General features: G+C 32.2%; 1 protein-coding gene across 1 annotated transcript; it reads right to left on the bottom strand.

The window, feature by feature from the left end:
• Positions 1-21,386: 21,386 nt before the first annotated feature.
• LOC131856548 (F-box/kelch-repeat protein At1g26930-like) lies at positions 21,387-22,352 on the bottom strand. Its single transcript, XM_059208374.1, has one exon. The coding sequence runs from the start codon at positions 22,350-22,352 to the stop codon at positions 21,387-21,389; it is 966 nt and encodes a 321-aa protein (XP_059064357.1).
• Positions 22,353-24,850: the final 2,498 nt, after the last annotated feature.

Genomic DNA, 24,850 nt, shown 5'->3' on the forward strand with positions numbered 1-24,850 from the left:
AATGACTAGGGAGCATGACTGTTGTTTGCATTATTACTTGTAGGGATGATCAAATTTTATTGAGCCAATTGTTTGGCATGGAATATGGTTGTTTAGATGAGCCTCAGTGTCAGTAGGGAGGTGTGTCAGGGTGTGGAGATTAGTAACCCCTATTGGTGAAAGCTCTTAATCCTTAAACCCTTAAAAAAGAGCCATTTTAGAGGTCGTACCTGTATGGACTTGTGAAAAAACTCTAACCTCCTAAAACTCAAAGAATGTACAAAAGGGTATTCAGATCACTAAATCTTTGAGGAGGTCTTTTGGAATTTTTCTGAGTAATTGAGAAAAAATCGTGAAGGTAGGGCTAAAAGGGGATATGGCTACTAGGCCTTGAAATTAGGAAGTTGTGAAAGCGATGAACAAATGAAGGGAAACAAGCCACAAAATAATATTTTAGGAGTTGTTACACCACCTCAACATTCTCCTATTCCTCTGAAAATAAAGGTTAAATATTTGGCATCTTGGAGGTTAAACTTACTCTAGTGAGTTATAACCTTGATCTTGAGTAATTTGAGAAAACTAGTCGGTAGAGAGTTTCCCCAAATAATTTAGGTGTTGGAATTGATTCAAGAGAAGAGAATAGTGGAAAAAAACATGGAAGCCCACTATGATACCTCTTCCTAACTTTCTAACCTATAAAACAAATTGCAACTTTTTTTGTGAGAACCTCCCTATCAAAGTGGTATCAGAGAAAGTTAAGATTTGGGAAGGAACCAGTTGTTGTTAGAGACTAAGTCAGTGGGAGAAAATAGCCTCAGGATGGTTACCAATACAGAGTTATCCAAAAGAGTAGAAGACCAAGAGGAAGAGAATAGATTCCTTAGGGAAAAGTTGCAACGATTGGAGAATAAACTAGGTGAAGTAGAAGACAAAACTTAGAAGGTGACTATCAAAATCAATAAAGAAAAGGGTAAAGAAGTGGTAGAAGAGGATGGAACACCTAGACCAGATCCTATTTTTCCTGAAGAACCTTTCCTTAAAGCCATCAAAGCCTTAGGAGGTAAGTCCCTATAAGGAGTGTCAACTTTTTGTTGAAAAATGGAACTAGAAGTGGTTATGGAGTGGATTGAAGGGTTAGAGAATCAATTTGAATGTGATGGAATTAGTGAAGCATAAAAGCTGAAGGTAGAAAAATCTAGGTTGAGAGGATCAACCTTGACTTGGTGGAAGTTCATCTAAGAGAAGATACAAAAGCAGGGTAAGAACCCAATTGCCATTTGGAAAGGAATGCTAACCAAGGCAAGAGAAGCCTATATCCCTAAAGGCTATGAAATTCAATTACATAAGAGGAAAAATTAAAATCCAAACGCCAATTGAATTGGCCTAAGCAAATTTATTTTTGACTGGCTAGGAGTTTGGTTGGGCAAGGTAACACGTGGGAGAGGGCCTGCACACGCAGACCTCCCCACGTAGCATGGGTGCAGGCCTCACACCCCACCATTGCAAGGAGCCAAAAATAAAAATAAAAAGAACAAACCCCAGCCATGAAACAGTACAGCTAGGCTCCATGGAGAGCCGAATATGAATATTTGTTTACTAATTACATTATATTTTGATAATCTGATCAAACATAGAGAAGATATATTCCACAAAGAAGCTATAAAATCTGTTTTTGTTGCCAAAAATACAAACTAAAAATAAATAGAAACAATCCTTCTTGCCTGTGATACAATCAGAGTCTTTGAAACTGTAAGTTGAGAAACCCTCAAACTCCAATTTTAGCAAACCTCAAAACAAAATATATATATATATTAAATCATAGTTTAAAAAATGAATAGCACAAATTATGAGGAGTTGTTTATTAGTATTATTATTGGAAGGCCAAGAGTCACAACTTAGAATTCATTTTAGATGTCTCTATTGTGACAATATGTTGCTCCCATTCTATTGAAAATTTCATTTAACATATTTAAAAAAAATAAAAAATTAATAATATATCTTAAATAGTTATTAAAATCAAATTAAAAAAATCCAACTTTTGTATAGTCGTAAAATCTAGGTAAATGTAAGTAAAGATACAGATTGTTGAATATTATGCAATATTGATGGATACCAATTTTTTTTGAATTTATCAATGTAATTTATATTAATTATTTATATACATTATATATTAATTTTTAATAGTCTATTTATATATATTATTTAAATAATATTTTAGAAAATGACTCACAACATTCTATATTTAATTTGAATCAACTTTTAGCTATACATTCTAATGATGGTCATAAAATAACTTACATTAATGTTAAATTTATTTTAGAATTGCATTTCTATTGAGTGACTATTACTAAATATTCAGAATTTAATATGTTTCTTTAAAATTTGGACTTATTGATAGTAACTTATACTGCGTATTTAATCATGTTGTTTCCATGTTTTATTCCTACCAAAAACTTTTGGACTTACATACATAAATGATTATAGTTACTTCATAATTAGTCTAATTTTAACCCTTACCCTAACCTTAACCTTTGATCTAAGTTTAACCCTTACATTAATTTTAATCTTATGTCTAAAATGTACCTAGATAAAAGTAAGGATATAATAATAGTAAAATATAATATAAATATAATATTAATAAAATATAATTAATATAATAATAATATAGCAAATTTTAATATGATGTATTAATAATTAAGTTTATGATTCAAATAGAATTGGGATTACTTTTAAAATTATCAATAGATTAGGGTCTTTTAAATCTTCCATTTAACCTTATGTTAAGGTTGAATTAAAAATAGGGTTAGATTTAAAGTATGGGTATGTGGAATGAATTGAATGCTCATACTGATAACATTGCATTGTAAATTTGATTTTCCTTACAGAATTCATTATAACTTGAGTGAACTGAAAAGTGAACTTTGGTTGCTGCAATTTCCTTAGTCTGATAAGACACCATTAAAATTGGTATTGTACAATAAAAAAGATAAATTCCATATCAAAAAATAAATAAAAATTGATGATCTAAAATATATTAAATATTATACAATCTGAATTAGTCTAATAGTAGAGAATTTATGATCTTTAAAAAGAAGTCACAAATTCCAATCTTTCGCTAACAATCACAAGTTTTAAATGATTTACTAATGACTATATTAAATTTCTATAATGGCAAAAGATTTGAAACGCATTCCTTTGTCAATAAATCAACATGATGTTTAACATGGAGTGCGATTTTATTTTTCGTTTTCTCTTTTTTTTTTTTGGAGAATAATAAATCAATATTAATTATTAATATTAATAAAAAATAAAATGATTTTTATTTTAAAAAATAATGATTACAAATAATAAAATATTAAATAATAAATAGTGTTAAAACAATATTTTTTTAAATTTTAATTCTAAAAAAATTAAATTGTGAATAAATTATAATTTATATTTAATATTATTTCTTTTTGAGGTTTTTGTTTTAGGTTTTATTGTAGTGTTTAGATTTTCTTTTCTTTTATTTGATTTTATTATGTTTAAAATTTGAACTGAAGTTAAAATCAAATTAGAGGGATTAAAATAAAGATTAAGGGTAATTAAGTAAAATTAAGATTAAGATTAAAGATGAAAATAATTTAAAGAATTTATAATATTTTTAAATAATTATAACGATAATTATATTTAAGATTGTTACGCCGAGAGGCGTAACCTACAATGGCATCATATAGTGAGTTGTCACGTCCAAGCTGTTTCAGATTCATTCGTAACTGCAGCAATTCGTTCAAGCTGTTTCAGATTCATTCGTAACTGCAGCAATTCGTTCTATGGAAAGGCCAGCTGTTTCCAGCTGTTTCAGCATTTGTAGCTGTAGCGGCGGTGGAAGACCATCAATTTAATTCGTTACTGTAGCAGCAGTAGAACCAACTGTTTCATTCGGAACTGTAACATAGTGAAAGGCCAACTGTTTTGTCTTCACTATCGGTCTTTTGCCATCTGTGTACACTTCTTTAGCTGCAGTTAGGAATGCAAAATGCAAAGTGGAGAATGTCAAACGATTAAAGATGCACTTACACAGCTATAACAATAAAAATCAAAATCACTAAAACTCGAATATGGAAGATTAAGCGATTCAAGTCCTCTATCAATATATGTAAATTGTACGATGGCGATGACGGAGTAGGAAATGGCAGAATATGAGGGCGATGACGGAGTAGGAAATGGCAGAATATGGATTCAAGTTCTCTATCCATATTTGATGTCGATGCATTTTGAAAAATGGGTTCTGGACAAATATGTTGCAACTTGCATCTATTTTAATCGTCCGGCTTTTTTGTTTAATACTAATTATTTTTCAGTGTCTACTGATTGGAACTCTTATATTATTGTTGTGCAGCGAAATGATTGCAACATACTCTTCGTCTGTATCAAATCTTGGAAATAAATACACCTGTAAATTATTTTTTACGAATGTTGATACATGCAAATGATACACGATTTAACATTTAAGGTTTTCACCTCTCTTCTATAAATATCCACACCATGCTTTCTAATTTGAGCATCTTACCTCATCTCCTCATATTGATTTCGCTAATATTTTTGTTCTGTCTCTGTTTATTTTTCCTAATTGTCTGCAATATACTCCTGACAGCAACACCATATTCAGTGGAGAGGAGGTCCTTCACTTGAATCCCCAAAAGTATGGAAGTATGCAGAGATAAGACAAGGCGTTCCTTCCCCTTCGAAGGCATCGATTACTCTCCTTTCTTCTCACAACCTCTTGCTTTCTGCAATATCCTTCATAAGATTATAATTTAGAATACAACATTTTCAAATATCAATATAGTAACACTTTTTTCCCTTTTTTCCAAAAATCTATATACAAAGAATGCCCAAATAATACAATAATAAAAAAAACCTCAATATAATAGAAAGAATGTTTCTAAATATCTTTTTATATTTTCAAATATCAATATAGAAACATTTTTTTCCCTTTTTTTCTAAAAATCTACATATAAAGAATGCCCAAATAATATAATATTTTAAGAAAAAACCTCAATATAATAGAAAGAACTTTTCCAAGGCAAGTTTGTAGTTATGTTAGGTGTGGTACTCAATTTAGGAATGTTTTTTTTTCTTTCATGCTTATTCATTTAGGAATGTTTGTAATAGAAGTGTGTTTGTAAATGCAACTTCTTTCAAAGAGTTGTTTCTATATCTATTCTCCTTATTATCATGGATATGGATGAAAAATAATGAATTATTTTTAAATAATTATATGCTTAAAAAATAAATAATGAATAAATAATAATTAAATATTATAGATAAACAAAATAGCTCTTAATTCAATAGAAAATAAAAATAAAAACATTAAAATGTTTGAAAAAGATGTGATGATGAAAAATCTAAAATGAGAATTTTTATCTTAACTAAATTGTAGACCATGTATTTAGCCAGCAATGCAATCAATGAAAAATCTATCAAGACAACCATATCACACACTACACAAGTTACATGGAAAGGATTAGATTTTAATCATAAATACAAATGATTTTAATTATTTCATAAAATTAAAAAGATAAAAAGTAGAATATAAAAAATAATAAAATTATCATAAATTTATCAAAGACATCCATTTCAAGGATGCTCATATATATTAGATAGAAGTATTTTAGATATCCAAGGTGTATTGAGCGCAAAAAAAATTGTAATATAAAATAATATTCATATGTGGTATCTAGACTAAAATATGCTTCAAATATTAGATTAATAATGCAAATTCACAAGTAATATAATTATTATGTATTAAATTTTACAAAACTAATTTAATTCATAATTTTTTTCCTACACCCTACCTTAACCTTGAGTGAAATTGAACCATAACACTAACTATTAAAAAAATTGAACCCCTTATCCTATACCAAATTGAGCTCTACCCCTAAGACTAATTTAAATCGTAACATTTTTCCTACACCCTAATTGTAACCTTAACCTTGAATGAAATTGAACCATAACACTAACTATAAAAAAAATTGAACCCCTTATCCTATACCAAATTGAGCTCTACCCCTAAGACTAAAAAAATACATCGTAATCTTAAAAATCAAATTATACAAGTTAACCCTGACAATAATCCTTATTGTAATCTTAGACCCTAACCCTAACCCAAATCCTAAACCTAAACCAAATCCTAACCTTGATGCTAACCCTAACCATGATATAAACCCTAACCATTATCATAACTCTAATGCTAAACCCTAATCCCAATCATAACCCTAACCCTAATACTTACTATAACTATGCTTACCCTCACCTCAACTTTGATATAAACCCTAAACATAATTGTAACCCTAATAGTAAACCCTAATCCTAACCATAAACTTAACCCTGGCCCTAACCATAAGCACAAACTCAGCCCTAACCCTAACCCTAACAAAAATTCTAATTGTAATTCTAAATCCTAACCATGATTAAAAAAACCCTAACCATGATAAAAACCCTAACCATTATCATGACTTTGGCACTAAACCTTAATCCTAATCCTAACCCTAACCCTTAGTATAATTATGCTTACCCTAACACTAAATTTGATACAATCTCTAAACACAATTGAAACCCTAACAATAAACCCTAACCCTAGCCATAATCCTAAACTTAAACCAAATCCTAACCTTGATGCTAACCCTAACCATAATATAAACCCTAACCATTATCATAACCCTAACCCTAACACTTACCATAATTCTAACCATAATTCTAAACCCTAACCCTAACCGTAATCCTAAACCTAAACCAAACCCTAACCTTAATGTTGATCCTAACCCTTACCCTAACAATGTTGTAAACCTTAACCCTAATCGTAACCATAACTATTATCCCATAACAAAAACCCTAATTTTAGCTTAACCTTAAAACCATAACCTAATCTTAACTCTAAGCCTAATTGTCCTGGAATCATATTGATAATTAAACTATATCTCAAACCATATTTGAACCCCGATAATACCCAAAACATTTATCATACAATAGTAGCCTTAATGGTAATATAACATTAACCCTAATTCTAATTTAATCCTAATTGTTCCCGAAGCATAATTCTAATTAGACTATACATTGAACAATATTTGAACCTTAACCGTAACCTTAAAATTTATCCTACGATAGTAACACTAATCATAAAATAACCTTAATTGTAACCCTAATTCAGCCCCACCCTTACCCAAACATTATCATATAATATTAAGCCTAATTGTAGTGCAACCATAAACCTAAACATAATATTACCTTAATCTAACCCTAAAATTAACTCTAACCTAACCTTAACCCTAACCTTAACCCTCAATCCTAACCCTAAAAATAATCCTAAGCCCTAATCTTTAAACCTAACCCTAACCCTAACCCTAACCCTAACCTTACACCTTAACTTTATTCATAATCTTAAGCCCTTTTCCTAACCCTAACCAAGATGTAAACCCTAACACTAACCATGATGTAAACACTAACCCTAACTATAATATTAAGCCCTTTTCCTTACCCTAACCATTTTACCTAACCCTAACCATATGTAAACCCTAATTATAATCAAAACCCCAACCCTTAATATTAATCTTATCACTATGATATAAACCCCAACCCTAGACATAATCCTAACCATAATCCTGAATACTTAGCCTAACCATAATCTTAACCCTAACACTAACCCAAACTATGATCCAAAACATAATTGTAACCATAATCCTAACTATAACTGTAAACCATAACCCTAATCATAATCCTAGTGCTAACACTAATCCTAACCCTTACTTAGCCATAATGCCAAACCATAACCTCAATAATAATCCCTAACCCTAAATATGGCCATAAGCATAACCATAACCATAGCCCAAATCATAATCCTAACCTAACCAAGATGTAAACCCTTACAATAATCATAATCCTAACCCTAAATATTCACCCAAACTATAACCATAACCCTAAACCTTAATCCTAACCATAACCATAACCGTAACCCTAAACATGATGTAAATATAAATCCTAACCATTAACCTAATCCTACCAACAATGAAAACCATAACTATAATCTTAACCCTAACCCTTGACCCTAAACCTAGACATAATCTTAACCATAACCGTAAATCCTAAGCCTAGCCACAATCTTACCTACTTGAATTATAATTTTAACACTAACTGTAACTATAATTATGGTTACACTAATAATAAACCCTAACCTAACCATAAACTTAACACTAACACTATACCCTAGCCATAATCCTCAACCTAAAGAAAACCATAACCATTATTGTAACCATAACCCTAAACACAATACTAACGTTAACCCTAAACCTACATTAAATAATCATAAATCAAATCATAATCCTAAGCCTACCCCAGTTATAATTATAACCCAACCCTAACCCTAAACATAGCCCTTACACTAAACCCTAATCTTAACCCTAACCCCAACCATTATTGTAATCCTTAACCCTAACCCTAGCCATAATCTTAAACCTAAACCAAACCCTAACCTTGATGCTAACTGTAACCATGAAATAAACCTTAACCATTATTATAACCTTAACCCTAAAACCCAGCCCTGATCATAACCCTAACCCTAACAATGATGTAAACCTTAGCCTTGAACATAATAGTAATCGTAACCCTAACCCTAACAATATTCCTAAATCCTAACCCCAACCATAATCCTAAACCTAAACCAAACATTTTAAATATAAGATACTGTATTAGCATGATATAAAATAGCTAAACAATAAACCCTAACACTAAACCTTAACCCTAACCCTAAACCTAACCTTATTGTAATCCTTAACCCTAACCCTAACCCTAAACCTAAACCTAAACCTAACCTTATTGTAATCCTTAACCCTAAACCTAACCTTATTGTAATCCTTAACCCTAACCCTAACCCTAAACCTAAACCAAACCCTAACCTTGATGCTAACCATAACCATGATATAAACCATAACCATTATCTTAAACTTAACCCTAAAACCTAACCCTAATCATAACCCTAACACTAACCAGAACCCTAACCCTAATCCTAACCCTAACCCTAACCCCAACAGTGATCTAAACCTTAGCCTTGACCATAATAGTAACCTTAACCCTAACCCTAACAATAATCCTAAATTCTAACCCTTACCATAATTTTAAACCTGTGCTAAACCTAAACTGAACCCTAACCTTGATGTGAACCCTAATAATATCCCTAACAATGATGTAAACCTTAGCCTTGACCATATTAGTAACCTTAACCCTAACCCTATCTGTAACCATAATATTGACCATTAAATAATGTTTTATACTACTAGTAATTAAAGCCTAATATATATTTTACATTTCTGTATATGCTTTAATCTTGCAACACATATATATTTATTAAAAATAGTCTAAATGGATATATAAAACATTATATATCACCACAAAATAATATAATAATATTATAATTTACTATAATTTAATTCAATTCAAGAAAAAGATATTGTATTATTACATATTGCATTTATTTTATGTTTTCCATGTAGCATATATGTCTTACATTTTAATTTAATCTATATAACATACCCCAAGAGATATCCTTCTCGAGGCGCCTATTTCAATTTAGGGTTCAAAATTAATTAAAAATAGGCACCTCGAGAAGGATATCTCTCGCTGTATGTTATATAGATTAAATTAAAATTTAAGACATATATGCTAGTTATTATTACAATTAGGTCCATAGAGAAGGGTATAATTGAACATGCCAATCTCCACCAACATCATTCACTCTCTTTTTGAGGATTTTCAAAATTGTTTTGTTTGAATCTTTTGCTTGTCCATTCCCTTTAGGATAGTAGGGTGTGGAGAATCTGTGTTGTATATTGAATTTCTCACATAGCTCTTTTACATCCTGATTCTTGAACAGTCGCCCATTATCAATGATAATGGTCATGGGTATGCCATAGATACAAATGATGTAGTTCAAGATAAATGTAGCAATTTGTTTTACTGTGTATTAATGAGAGGTACTACCTCAATCGATTTTCTGAAATATTCTGTAGCTACAAGGATGAATTTGTTACCATTGGATGAAGGAGGATGTATCTTTCCTACTAGATGAAAACCCCATTGACAGAAAGGCAAAGATGTTGCCAAAGCATGATGTTCTTTTGTTGGTGCATGAATTAATTTTTCATGGATCTGACATTGTTTGCATGTTTTAGTTGTCTAAAAAGAGTCTCGTTCCATAGTTGGCGAATAATAGCCCAAGCATATGAGTTTTTTTGAGAGGGTAAGACCACTTGAATCAGTGCCACAAATGTCATTTTGGACTTCATTTAAGGCCTTCTCGGATTATTCTTGCTCGAGACATCTTAAAAGAGTACCATCTAGATTTTGTTTAAAAAGGATATCCACGACAAGAGTATAATGGGAAGATTGGCGGATGAAGTTTCTCTTTTGGTTATTTGACAAGTCAGGAAGGAGGATATTATCTTTCAGGTATGTATAAGTTTGGCCATAGTAGGAGGAATCATGCCCAGCAAGGTGATAGATAGTTTGGGAATCAGAACAGTTATATGCGGGATAAAACAACTCTTTCACCAGGAATTCATATCGCTCTCGATTTTCCTATGTTTGAAGTATAGAAAAAACTATTGCCATGGTATTTTCTGCTTTGTTGTCATTCCTTGGAATCTACTCAAAAGTTATTTTGACAAAGTACTTCTTGACATCATCAACCATCTTCTTATAAGGCATTATGTTTTCATCATTTGTTTGATAATTTTCATTGATTTGGTTAATCACAAGATGAGAGTCTCCAAAAACTTGAAGTTGTGTAATGTTTCATTCTATGGCTATTTTGATTCCTATGACCAAAGCTTCATATTCTGCTATGTTATTGGTACATGAAAAACTTAATTTGTACACCTTTGGAATTGTATAACTTTGTGGCGTGATGAATAGAATGCATGTTCCTGATCCATGTTGTGTATATTAAACATCAAAGTACAATTTCCATGTCTTTGTGGTGACTGTTAGGATATCAACATCTAGAAATTCAATGTGTAAAGGAAGATCATCTTGAAGCGGTGCCTCTCTAGTTGGTCTGTAATGACTTGCCCCTTGATATCTTTTCTATCCACATACTCAATATCAAAATTTCTTAGGATCATGATACATTTTGCTAATCTTCCTGTTAATGCCACCTTGCTGAGAAAATACTTCAATGGATCGATTTTAGCAATCAACTTGATAGAGTGAGATATTAGATAGTGTCTCAATTTTTGAGAAGCAAACACTACCGCCAAGCATGCTTTTTCTGTTGATGAATAGTTGAGTTCATATCCCACTAATGTTCTGCTGATATGGTAGATTGATCATTCTCTTCCTTGATTATCTTGTTGTGCGAGTATAACTCCTAATGATACTTATGTGGTTGATACATAAAGTAACAACGACTTTCCTTGAATTGGTGACATTAGGACTACTGGTTGCATGAGATATCCCTTGATCTTGTTGAATGCTTGCTCACATTGATGGTCCCACTTGAAATTAACATTCTTGTGCAACAGATGTTTAAATGGTTGACATTTATCTGCCAACTGGGCAACAAATCTTCTAATTGACTGCAGTCTTCCTTGAAGTGACTTGAGTTGACTTATATTTTTGGGAGATGCCTTTTCCATGATTTCTTCAACTTTAGCCAGATCTACTTCCATACCTCTAGCTGAAATAATGTATCCCAATAGTTTTCCTAGAATTGACACCAAAGGAACATTTTTTTGGATCGAGCCTTAGATTGTATTGTCCTAACCAGTCAAATATCTTTCCCAATATTTCCAAATGTTCTTCTCTATTGTATGATTTTTCCAATATGTCATCCACATATTCTTCCATGAATGTATGCATCATGTCATTGAATATCGTTGTCATGGCTCTCTGATATGTAGCACCTGCATTCTTGAATCCAAATGGCCACATGTTCTAGTAGAAAGTACCCCATGGACATGTGAAAGTTGTCTTTTCTTGATCTTCTAGAGCTATTTTAATCTGATTATATCTTAAGAAACCATCCATTAGAGAAAACATGAAATGTCTAGTAGTTAATCCACAATGGTGTCAATATTAGGCAGAATAAAGTCATCCTTTGGACATGTATTATTGAGATCTCTGATGTCTGTGCATATTCTGATACTTTTATCTGGTTTAGAAACATGAACTATGTTTGATACCCATTGAGGATATGCTACAGGTCTGATAAATCCTATATCTAGTAATTTCTTTAGTTTTTCTTTGACAGGAAGAGCAATATGAGGATGCATCTTCCTTAATTTATGTTTCACTAGTTTCGCTCCTGGACTGAAATTTAAGTGATGCATAATAAGATCTGGATCCAACCCTAGCATGTTTGCATATGAATAGGCAAAATTGATTTGTCATTTTTTGAAGAATTCCATATATTCCTGCTTTTCTTGTTCTGATAGAGAAGTTGTTGGATCTAGAATCATTGGTTGCTCTGTTGTCCTAATGTTAACTGCCTCTGTTGGTTCAATCAATATGGATGACCATTCTTGATAGTATTTAGGTAAGGTGTCAAATCTCCCATCTTCTGACACCTTGAGAAGGTTTTCATCATTAGATGCGTCCTTTCTTTTTACTTTTTCTTGATCTAATGTTGCTAATAAATGGTTTCCAACAGTAGACCTGATATTGTTATCTTTATTTTCACTTTTGCAACCGAGAGATTTAGCACTCACTTGACTAGAAGATGCATTGGTGAAATCCTTGGTAAAAGTTGTTGCGGGTTCAATTGCATTAAGATATAAGGATATGGCATGGTCATTAGGAAAGGTATCAATGACAGTATGTGTTTCATTTTCCTGGTCAATTAGTTCAGGGTGGATTAGAGGTAAGGGGTCCTTAGGTTGAGATGCTTTAAAGGTATTAAGGGTCATGATAGAGATGTCAAAGTTTTCGATATGTATTTTAATGTCTAGAACGATATTCTTCTCAAAATGACCTCTCGCAAGTAGCTCCTGATCATCCTCGATTAAGTCCAAGTCAACTGAATGTGATTCTAATTCAAGTGGGCTAGTTCCTAATGTTTTCCCTGCATATGAATGAGCTACATCAACACCTACATCTTCTTCAAAGCAAGTTTCTTCAGCTAATTGTTCAGAATGATAGGAATCCCATTCCCATTCATTAGAATTTGCCTCACTTGCATCTTGCAATCTACAAATTTGTGCATATAGCATTTGATTGGTTTCTTCTATTTTTCTTACTATATATTTTCTTCTCTCATATTCAGCTTCCTGTGTGCTGATATTGAGTTTTGTCAACCTTTCTATCATCTCTCCTTGATTTGTACCAACTTCTTGTCTATTTTGATTAGGAGTTAACTCTGCTTGGGAATTGCCTTTAGTTTATTTTTTCTGTTGATTATAAACTTTCTTCTTTTGTCATTTTATGTTCATCTTTTTGTTGCCTAGAAGATGTGTCCTCTTGTAGAGTAACTTGTCCATACCCTAAGCCTTATTTGTCTATAGTCTGCTGAGTATGAGGTTGTATAGGTTCTAAGATACCTTCTTTTCTTTTCCCTATAGGACCCATTCCAGTATATCCCATTTTCTGAAGGATGTTAGATCATTTTCCATATTTTTTTGTGGGTATTTTGAAATTGTTTATTTTTTGTTGAACTTCTTCATCCTTATATAGCCACTCTAGCACATCTTTGTCTTTTGTTTACTTAGATAATGTCCTAGCACTGATAAATGTTGCATCAAATATTGGAAGATGTTTCACAATTGGTTTTTGTTTAGAGTTTGATGGTTTTCCATAGGATTTAGGAGAAAGTGGTAATTGTGATAATGAATATTCTCCGTTCACTCGATTTCTAAGATGCTTTTTTTTCTATACTTGACAAAATTAAGGAAAATAAAATTTTGTTAGATAGTGTGTTTGAGGATGATGCCTCCCTATTATGAGGAACAATGACCTCTTGAGCCAATTTTAGATTACTAAAGTACTAGAATGGATTTGGATCTGTTGAGATCATGATTTCCTGCCCATTGTATGGAAACTTCAGGCATTGATGATATGTTGATGGAATAGCTTGTATGTCATGTATCCATGGTCTTCCCAAAAGTATATTGTATGATAAATCCAAGTCTATAACTTGGCATGCTATGTCTTTTTGCAAGGGTCCCACTCTGAAGGGTAATACAACAATTCCTTTGGAGGAATGCTCTTCTTCATCATATGCTTTCATTGTAATATTTTTCCAGGGATCAATTGCATCTTAAGAATAACCTAGACCATGAACAAGACTTAATGAGAAAATATTTAGGCCAACTCCTTCATCTATTAGGACATGTTTAACACACGTCTTATGAATGAGGACTTCAATATGCAAATGAGCATTATGGGGATGTGGCAAGGACATGTCATCTTCTTTGGTGAATGATAAGCAGTGAGGGGTTGTGAGGTGTCACACCATGGTTTGGAATTGATCTACATCAAGATCTTTGGACACTGTCATATCTACTAATTCTTGTTCTAGAATTTCTTTGTGTGCAGGTCAAAGTCTTAAAAGTTCTAAGATGGATCTTTGCACGAGAGTTTTCTGTAGTTGATCCACTAGACTATATTGTTTTGAAGCGGATGACATGTTAGTTGTAGGACCCAAAAAAATAACTTTGGATTTGCTTCTTATGATAGCATGAGTAGGTTCTTGATGTTGTTTCTCTTTGATGATAATCACATTTACCACATTGTCATATGTATGAGCATAGTTCACCTTTGCTTTACCTTTACCGTTATACACTGCTAATGATTCACCCTTCTCATAGTTAGGAAGTGAAGTTTTGAAAGCTGTGTGAGATTTGTTTGTGGTATGTTCATCCATAGTTATCACTCCATTATCAGTCAAATCTTGGATGACATGTTTCAACCACTAACAATTATCCGTTTGATGTCCTTTGTTTTGATGAAAATCGCAATAATGATTGTCATTCGACCAAGAAGGTTTCACCTGGGGTTCAAAATTTCTTCCTTCTGGCAAGGTAATCAACTTGTTTGTGAGAAGCATCTTTAATGTTGGCCCAAGTGGTTCACCAATATTTCTAAATTTCCTGTGAAAGAAATTGTTGAAAGTTGATTTGTGGTGATTGTTGTTTTGTTGAGCCACTGCTGAGTAATTGGATAAATTGAAAATTGGTTTCTTTGGTTTTACATTATTGTTATAAACTATCCTATCATTGACGACATTCAATTTCTATTCTTAAATTTGGGCTTATCATTGGTGTTGTTGCTAGTATTATTGTTAGGAGGATTAACTCCTTCTTTGCATAGCTTCAATTCACCCTTTTTTATCATGACTTCCTCCATCCTGATTCCATTATCACTCATCTTTTCAAAACTTTGATGACATTGCATTTTTAGATGATAGCCCATTTGTTCATTTAGGTTGTCAATGAATATGTCTATTTTCTCATATTCTGGCACCGTTTGAGGATATCGTGAAGCAATTCATTTCCATCTCTCTAGAAATGTCATGAAAGGCTCTCCACTCTTTTTTTTGGTATTACATAAGTCTAGCATTGTGACCTCATATTGTTTGTTGTAAGAGTATTGTGAAACTTATCCACCAATTATGCGAATGATATAAATCCAGGTGGAAGTTTGGAGAACCATTCCATAGCTAGTACACTTAATCTCTTTGAAAAAATTCTCATCAGGTATGTATCCTCATTTGCAAAATTCTCTTATGTGATCCTGGGGATCAATGCTTCCATTATATTTGTCATATCTAGGAGTTTCACAACATGTAAGAAATGGTATCAAGTTTAGATTTTTGTCGAATGGGTAAGGACATATCTCTTAAAGCGAGTATCTTCTAAAGTTCCTCTTTGCATATATTGAATATGTGTTTGCAACGTTTGTATTTGTTGTGTAAGAGATATGAGGGGTTTATCCACATGATTTATTCTTGAATAACCTTGAGTTTGCATTCTAGTATTATCTTGATCTCTTCTTATATCATTCTAACTCTTTCTTGTGTCCTCATTAGATTTGGCATTGTTGAGAATTTCTACGTCATCCACATTGGGAACAAAAAATGCCTCATTAGTTCTTATGTTATCAGGAATTGATGTGTCATCCTATTTGTGACCAGAAATCTCCTCATGTCATTCGTTATCATGGAAAGGGTCACCTCTCCTTTTTCCTAAATTTCTCACATCAAAATCTTGGGGGAGTGTAGCACTAGATTTTGCTAACATTAGGAAGTTTTTTTCTTTTTCTCCCTCCAATATTTTCTCCATAAATTTATCGAATTTAGGATCTTGTTTGATTTCTCTGATATGTTGATCTATTGTGTCCTCTTCTTTTATTTCATTTTGGTATGTCATGTTCCTATGATCTTCAGCTATTTCACATGTTTCTATTTCTATTTCTGCGATCTTACGTCTCTGAGCTCTAGTCAAAATGGGCATACACTTGTGTTGGATGTTGTGTAGGGATTCGATTGTATAAAAGGTGTATTTATAAGTGACCAACTATCAATGTAGATATGATAGAGTGATATGACATGAAAAGATAATTCAAGTATTTGTAAGTTTGTAAGTTTTTCGATCTTAGGATGGAGTGCAATGCAGATGATTTTGATAAGACCAAGTCCAATAGGAACAATATATCCTATGATATGGGATGCGGTTATCCTAATCAAATGTTGTAGTTTCGTGATAAAGGATGATAGATCTTGATGAGAAACTATGTTTTGAGTTATTAGTTTATGAAAGAAGGTGATGATGCACCCTGAGATTTTAGATCTTGAACTTGTTGAAGATGAATACTTGAAAATCTTGGGGTGTCTAGTTCTAGAATCTATTTTGAGAGAAGATTACTTAACCGAGTGAACCAAGAAGACAACCTAAGCATAAAATGACTAATATCAGGTGTATGCGATCAGTGTAAATTGACCAAGCAAACATGATAGATCTAAAAAAGACATGCAAGAAGACATCTCTAGACTGACAGAGGTAGAACCTTGTGCGACAGATTAATAAGCTTCAGATGACAATTTAGATAGTCCCATACGATAGAGATAGAACCTCATACGACAATTTAGAAGCAACCATATGACAATTCAATAACAAAGAACCTCTGGTGATCTAACTTGTACGACAATTTAGACATAACAAAACGATCAACTAGGTTTCTCATATGACAAACTAGGAAACTCATACGACTTATGGTAGAGCAAAGACAAATATTTGACTTTGACATATTTTTGACCAATGATGTTTGATTTTTTGGTTGTGTTTTTCAATTTTAAATTTTTCAGTTTCAGTGCCAAGGATGAAAACATAGGAAACAAGCAATATGATAAGTGACCTCAAGCACAACATGGTAAATCCTAAGGAAGTTGGCTGAGAGAGAAAAGCTTTTCTTGCAAACTTAGATACATGCCCAATAGCTAATCAAAATATGGCTACTGAGTCTCATGCAATGGATTCTCAACGTCGTATCATCCAAATCCAAATTCTAATGGGGGCACGATATGGCAAGTGTCTTGGGAGAGTTACTATCTCTCTTGCACAAAGATTATCCTCCTTTTGGAGGTGAATAGGGTAACTTCTATCTTAGGGGTCGTAGTAAGGATTTCCGTTTGGAATTACTCCTTGTAGTCATGCAAATATGATTTAGACACATAGCCCAACAAGGTACTAAAACAAGAAGTAGTCACCCAAGCATGATTGAGACCTTGAGGCCCGACAAAATGTCTAATATGAGAGATCTCAAAAGAGAAAACTCAAATAATCCCATCCTCCAAGACTTTAATCCCGAGAGGCCTATATTTTTAGAGTGATTCAGAAAGCTTAGGTCTATCTATAATCACTTGGGTTGTTCTCACATGGTGATTACTTTTTCCCACTATGACAAGCTCGCTAAAGGTATTCAAATCTCAAACATAGAAGAGCTTCAAAGGTCGGGATTTTTGATTGTCCATATGGACAAGAGCATACTTTCCTACCTTTTAGATAACTTCTCAACCATAGAAAACAAGATTGTTCATTTACCATTAGCAAATTAAGTGTGCCTAGGAAACTTTAAGAAGACACAAAGTTTGGTTGAGTTTCCTTAGGCAACATACAAAACTAATACATTAGTAATGACATTTTTGTTGAGTAATTGATTCTTTGGCCCGTGTAATCTTGGATAGAAGTTCTACAAAAATCCAGTTAGGCTGATAGAAAACTCACAAACACACTAGGGTTAGCATTAGTAATAGCCAATTTTAAGCATGAAAACCCTAAAATTAACTTTGTTTATGAAAAGATAGAAATAAAAGTTCGTACGAGTTTTCTCACCTAGCAGTACGAGTATTCTCACATACCCATACGAGTGAACAAGAAACTCGTTCAGTACTGAAAATGTACTCGTACGATATTTTGAAGATAGTACAGCCATAGATCCGTGAGATTGAAGATTTGAAGATGCAAGAGACCAAGAAATGAGATTTCCTACCCCATGGTGGGTGCCAAAATGTCATGTGTGAAGTAGGGTACCTGCAACTACAAAACAAACACTCAATAGATCATTACAAGCATGGTTAGCAAATTGAAATAAAATGAAAGCTAAACCAGGGCAAAGGGACCTATCACCTCCTAAGAGATGTGAGTGTGGATTTTCTCTCAGATCTAGAAGAGAAATCTCAGTGAATTGACTATAACAAGATGGAGGATTTATATTGATATGATGTGCAGGCTAGATAAATGCATGATTAAGCTACATTGATCCAAAAAGCTAATTATCCTAATGATATGCATGATTATGCTAAATGATAGATGCAATCAAGCTAGAAGATGATCAAATTAAGCTAGATCTAAGATGTAATAAATGATAACAATGCTAAACTAGAATACTAGAAATGATATGCCTATAATAACAATGCTTGAGATGGAAACTATTGTTCTCCAAAATGGGAGATATTTATAGGATTTCCAAGGCCAGGGGTGAGGTGGCAGAAATCAACTGTCAAGATTGAGTCTAAAGATATCAAGGGTCAAATTGGAGGAGGTTGGAGAAGAGGTTGGCTGGAGGGACACTTTTCATCTCTATGGTAACAAGTGTCAAGGAGCCTTTTTCATAAGAGGTAAAGTGTCCAAGGGAGGAGACATGTGACAAAAGTGCCATGTGTCTCAAGGGGAGAATATCCAACCTATAACAGCTTAGGATAAAAGAGGTTAGGATGTGCAAGAGCATGGGGTTAGTTAAACCCATGATTAGGTGGAATGGGTTAGGTTAGGGGGTGGTTAGGTTAGGTGGTTAGAAGTTAGGAGGCATGTGGGGAATTTGAATTAAAAAATTCAAATAATAGTAAATGGCTAATTAACTTTCAACAATTGATAAATTGATCTGTTTTAATTAATTAGGGGATTAGAAGAATGAATTAAATGGGGGGGGGGGGATTAATTGATTTTTATTAATTAATCAAACAGGACTATTGAAATGAACTTATTAAATACATCCTTAGATTTATTAATTAGTAGGTGAATGGAGAATTTAATCAAGTTGCTAATGAATTGAATTAAATTGGGAAGGGGGATTAATTTGGCTAATGTGGGGGTTAGAGCTAGAATAAGGAGATTGGATTGTGGGGGTGGCTCATTTTTTCCTCTTATGAATGTAGAATTTTTCGAGATACAAAATTAAAAGGAGTGGAGATATCAATGCTAGAATAATGATGATATTTATCTATGTACCCTTTGTCCATGATGTCAATGAGGGAGAGAGACCTGCTAATGATAAATGTAGCTATTGATATTGGGTGTCCATGCAATATTATATATGGCATTTCCATCAATGACAAAGGGAGAGTTTTTTGGCACTATGTGTTTTAATTGATGTCAGCTTGATGCCTAACAATATATTTTGTCATTGATGATTGTTAATATCTCTATTGATATGGTCATTGATGTTGTGGAGATTGTGTTGTTATGTTTCGATAAAGCTAATGTTGTTATGTTTGAGGTATATGTTATATAGTATAGATGGTTGATAGTTGTAGTTTCTTTGGTGTGTTAATAATGATATGCAGTAAATTTATAGCATAAGGATTATGATGGTGTGGATGTGCTCTCCTTGGCCATAGCACTTCAGCTCTAATTTATGTATTATTTTGAATGTTTTCTATATGAGATGTGATATGTAGGAAAGAGTACTTAAAGTCTAGTGAGAAGACTCCTCTACATTCCTCCACATTTGATAATTTAATCTTGTGGATTTGGACATATATGCATATCCGCAAACATTTTAAATTTTTCATTTTAAAAATGGATATTGTTGGGGGTCACTATTTTCAAACTACTTTATACTATTCTATTAATATTTTATACCAACAAAGCACACACAATTTTGAAACTAGTTTATATGATCTATATTGTATTAATATTTTATACCAACAACACACATGCACAAAAAATGTATTTAAATCATAAATCCCTAATAACTATTTACTTTATTTAGAATTATGTTTTAGAAGCAAAATGGTGGCCATGGACAACGAAGAGAGATGCCACTAGACACGGTTCAATAGGAAAAATGAAAAAAAGTGCATGTTTGTGAGAGTTCGCATCACTTGTTCATTAGCTACTAAATAATAATATTATTATGTGTTTGGTCTAAAAATTATCAAGATTTATTTTTAATGAACTCATTATAATCATTCAATTTTACAATTTTACAAGATGAATTATATCTAGCTGATTCCTAAATTATTTATACATACATGCATGCATACTTATATATATAATACATACCTATACATATACATGTACATATACATACATACATATATTTTACATTCGTGCACTTACTTATACACACACACACACACACATGTATGCGTATGTGTATATATAGTGCATTTGGTTTCTTCTTAATTTTTGTTGCTCTTTTTTCTTTTGTCATATGCTTTGTATTTGGGTTATTATTTTACTTATTTATTTTTATCTTCAATTTTTTTATTTTTTTATTTTTTGTCTTTTTAGCAGCTTACATTATTTCATATCCTAACATTTTCTATACATTCTGATGATAGGTGTAATCCAAAATGTTGATGCAAAAAAAGTCACACAATCAAATCTAGAAAGCAGTTAGATATTATTATGAATTGTGAAAATATGATAGTTATAAGAAGAAGTATTTTGAAATATGTACCAAATATATATATTAAAAATTATTTAAAAATTTAAAATTATATATATATATAGATAAATTTAAATAATATTAAAAATAATAATTCTTATACCTATGTTTTAATGACATTGCGGAATACCAATTGTAAGATTGGTACCTCAAGTCTCGTTTGAACAATCGTATGTTTTAAATGTTATAATAATGAAGCGGGTAGGGTTATATTAGATCTCTATTGTAGCAACAAAGTCAACAAGTATTTTGTCAAAAATGCTCGGTTCGTCAACAGAAATCCACCTCTCAGATGGAGATGCTCCAGGTTTATACATACGAAATTTTGGACGTCCGCAAAACAAAATTCGATCACGCCACACTGTGGCACAAACATGTCGGAAAATGTGTTGAGGGAAACGTTCCAATTCTCTCCATACATTTCCTTCCCAATCATATTGCCTTATTCCAGCAGTTCCATACACAACTAGTTGTCCAAACGCATTAAGAACAAAGGAACGTGAAGGAGGCATAGACATATTTATTATTGTTGTCCATACTCTTGTTGTGGGATCAAATCTTTGACATCCATTATAACCAATGACATAAAACATTCCTTCGATAAAAACACCCCTACAGGGGTACATCTCTTGGTTCATCTCAGGAAGAAGCTCCCATTTGTCTTCATCTACTTTATAAACTGCTGCTTCACGGAGTTTATTATTTATATAGCCTTCCTTTCCTCCTGCAATGTAAATCGATCCATCAGGAGAGGCACACCATGCAAATGAATCGCCGTGAGGTTTGGGGGTGGGAAATTCAGCACCATACTTCGATGTACAAGATAATAAATCATATATCACAAAGAATGGAGTAATATGATATTCAAAGCCCAGCACAACAATCTTATGATTCACATTTATAATCTCAGTACAACGGCCATCGGCTATAGAGGGAATACGAGAGAGCAGTTTGAATGATTGATCAACGGGATGGTAAATAGATATCTCATTAGAGTGGAGCACACATATATATTTCTCAGCTAGGCCAAACTTAATTCTATCTTGATAAAATCGGGAACTTTCCATAATTTCTTTGGCAGGTTTCAACAACTGCTTAATCTTTGACTGGGATTTGTATGGTACTCTTAGTAAGATGTCTCGAAAGATTTGTTCAGGGAGTTCCTGCAAAATATCCATTATCAATTATTTCTTCTTAAATAAGATATGAAAGAGTTCCCTATGTCAAAGTCCAGAATGTGGAAAAAATTTAGAGAACTATATGAGTTATTTTGACACTTTATACTTGTAAACACTTCTCCAAAATCAATGGCCACACCCTTAGGGAGTGCCTTTAGAATACATTATATATCATGTCAGCCAAACAGTATTTTAGAAAGTTACAAATTACTTAGAATAAAGTAAATTTCAATTAATCTATGTTAACATTTTAAACCTAAATTGAATCAATATTGTGTAATTTACATTGAATCTTTATTTTGAAATTTTAATAAAAGAATATATTGATAAAAAATAAGAGAAATGATTAAAATTTTTAAAACTGTTATGCTCCATTAACTAATCAGGTTCTGCTCTATAAAGATATCTCCTTCTCAGTGACAATTTGCACAGGCGGTTAAGGTCGTGGATAGGTATATCTGCACATATATTAATTTATTATATTATCTCTCTTCATTACTCTTTATTACTATTATTTTTTATTTATATACAGAACATTGGTCAGGTTTAGAGTTTTTTTATTATTCTGGTATTCAAATCTTTTATTTTTACTTGTGCTATTTGCCTTAAATGTTGGAAGATGATTCCTCTCCAAGCGCCCATGCACAGTGATTACTGATCAGTGGATTCCAGCTAGACGAGCTTCATAGTTCATAGAAAGGGAATGGGAGCTACACTCTCAAGGACGGGTAAAAAATTCTGCCTTTAAGTTCCTTTAACTTGGACTTACAAATTTGTAGTTCAATGGGCTTCCTTTCGGCCTGATACATATGAGCACATTAAAATAGATTTATTCACAAATTTATACTAGTTGATATATCTACATTATTCCATTAAAGTCAGTCTCTCTATATATATTTATATTTATTACTTATAAGAAGGATCTTTATGTTTTACTATGTGATTCTTATGTTATATATTGCAGAAGTCATAAAACCAAGTAATTTATAAACGGAGAGATATATTCCATAGCTACTAAATTTTATTTCACATATAGGTAGGAATTGTTCTCAATTTATTTTCTTGTCACTTATGTTAATAAGGAAAAAAACTTATTATCTTAATAAGAGATTTTAATAACTACAAGGTTCAAAGATAAGAAATTACATATTTGAGGTCACTGGCACATATTCTATCTTCTATTTACTGCATTATGTACTCAAATCATTTTAAGTTCTTCCATTTGTCCAATAAGTAAAATATATTTTCTTTAAAGATAAAGTCTATATGGGATCTAGTCATATTGCTAAGCAAGAAGAAGCCAATCATTAAAATACAAGAGAATAGAAGAGAAAAGAAAAAAAATGAACTTGACTATTTAAATAGGCTATAGGAGAATAAATATAATGTGAAATGAGGTATATTGATTGAAAAATTGTATGAAACAAGAAATAAATAGGTACCATTTATAATGTATTACCCTAACATTCCCCCTTTATCATATCATTCCTTTAGATGTATCCCAAAAATTTCTCAGATTTTACCTTGCGAAGAGGCTTGGTGAGTATATTGGCAAATTAAGAATCAGTTGGACAGTACTAAGGTGAATGAGGTGGTGTATCACATGCTCTCAGATGTAATAAGTTCAATCTCAATGTGCTTCGATCTCTCAAGGAGAACTATCTACATTATTGATAGGCTTCAACATCCCCTGATTGTTACAATATAGAATTGGTGGTATTCTATAGGAATACTCATATTGGCTAGAATGTCACATATCCAAATCACTTCACACATAGGTCCTCATATGGAATGATATTAAGCCTTAGTGAATGATAAGGTAAAAAATAGTTTTCTTCTTTTTTATCTATAAAATTTAAATAGATACAAAATAAAAAATGTAGCCTCAAGTTAATTTTCTATCATTGAAAGATCTAGCATAGTCCAAGTCAACATACCCTACAAAAAGAATCGATTATTCTTATATTTTAGAACATAATCAAGTGTACCTCAAATATATCTCAAAACTTTCTTAGCTATAATCCAACATGATACTTTTTTGGCTCCTACATAAACCTAGATGGATAGCTAACAACAAAGCATAAATTTGGTTTAGTATAAGTAAAATAAATAAGGCTACCGACAAGTTTCCTATAGAGAGTCACATCAACATGAGTCAAACCTTGAAAGTGAGAGTGTTGCAAACATTTCTCCATTAGAGTGGACATAGGTTTACAATTATTCATGACAAAGCTTTCAAGGAGTGTCTTACCATATTGCATCTAGGAGATAAAAATATAATTCTCTTTCTTCCATACCTCAAATCCAAGAAATAGTCAACTAGCATCAACTCTATCATGTTGAAGGTTACTCCCTGCAATCATAAGATCATCCACATTATAAATAAATAAATAAATAAAACTATTGATCTCTCAAATTGAAACTTAAAATTATAGTCTTACGAAATTTTATGAACATGGGACTTAGATTGAGTTTATGAAACAACATCCAGAATTTTA

Source organism: Cryptomeria japonica, chromosome 7 (assembly GCF_030272615.1).
Source record: "Cryptomeria japonica chromosome 7, Sugi_1.0, whole genome shotgun sequence".
NCBI classification, from domain to species: Eukaryota; Viridiplantae; Streptophyta; class Pinopsida; order Cupressales; family Cupressaceae; genus Cryptomeria; species Cryptomeria japonica.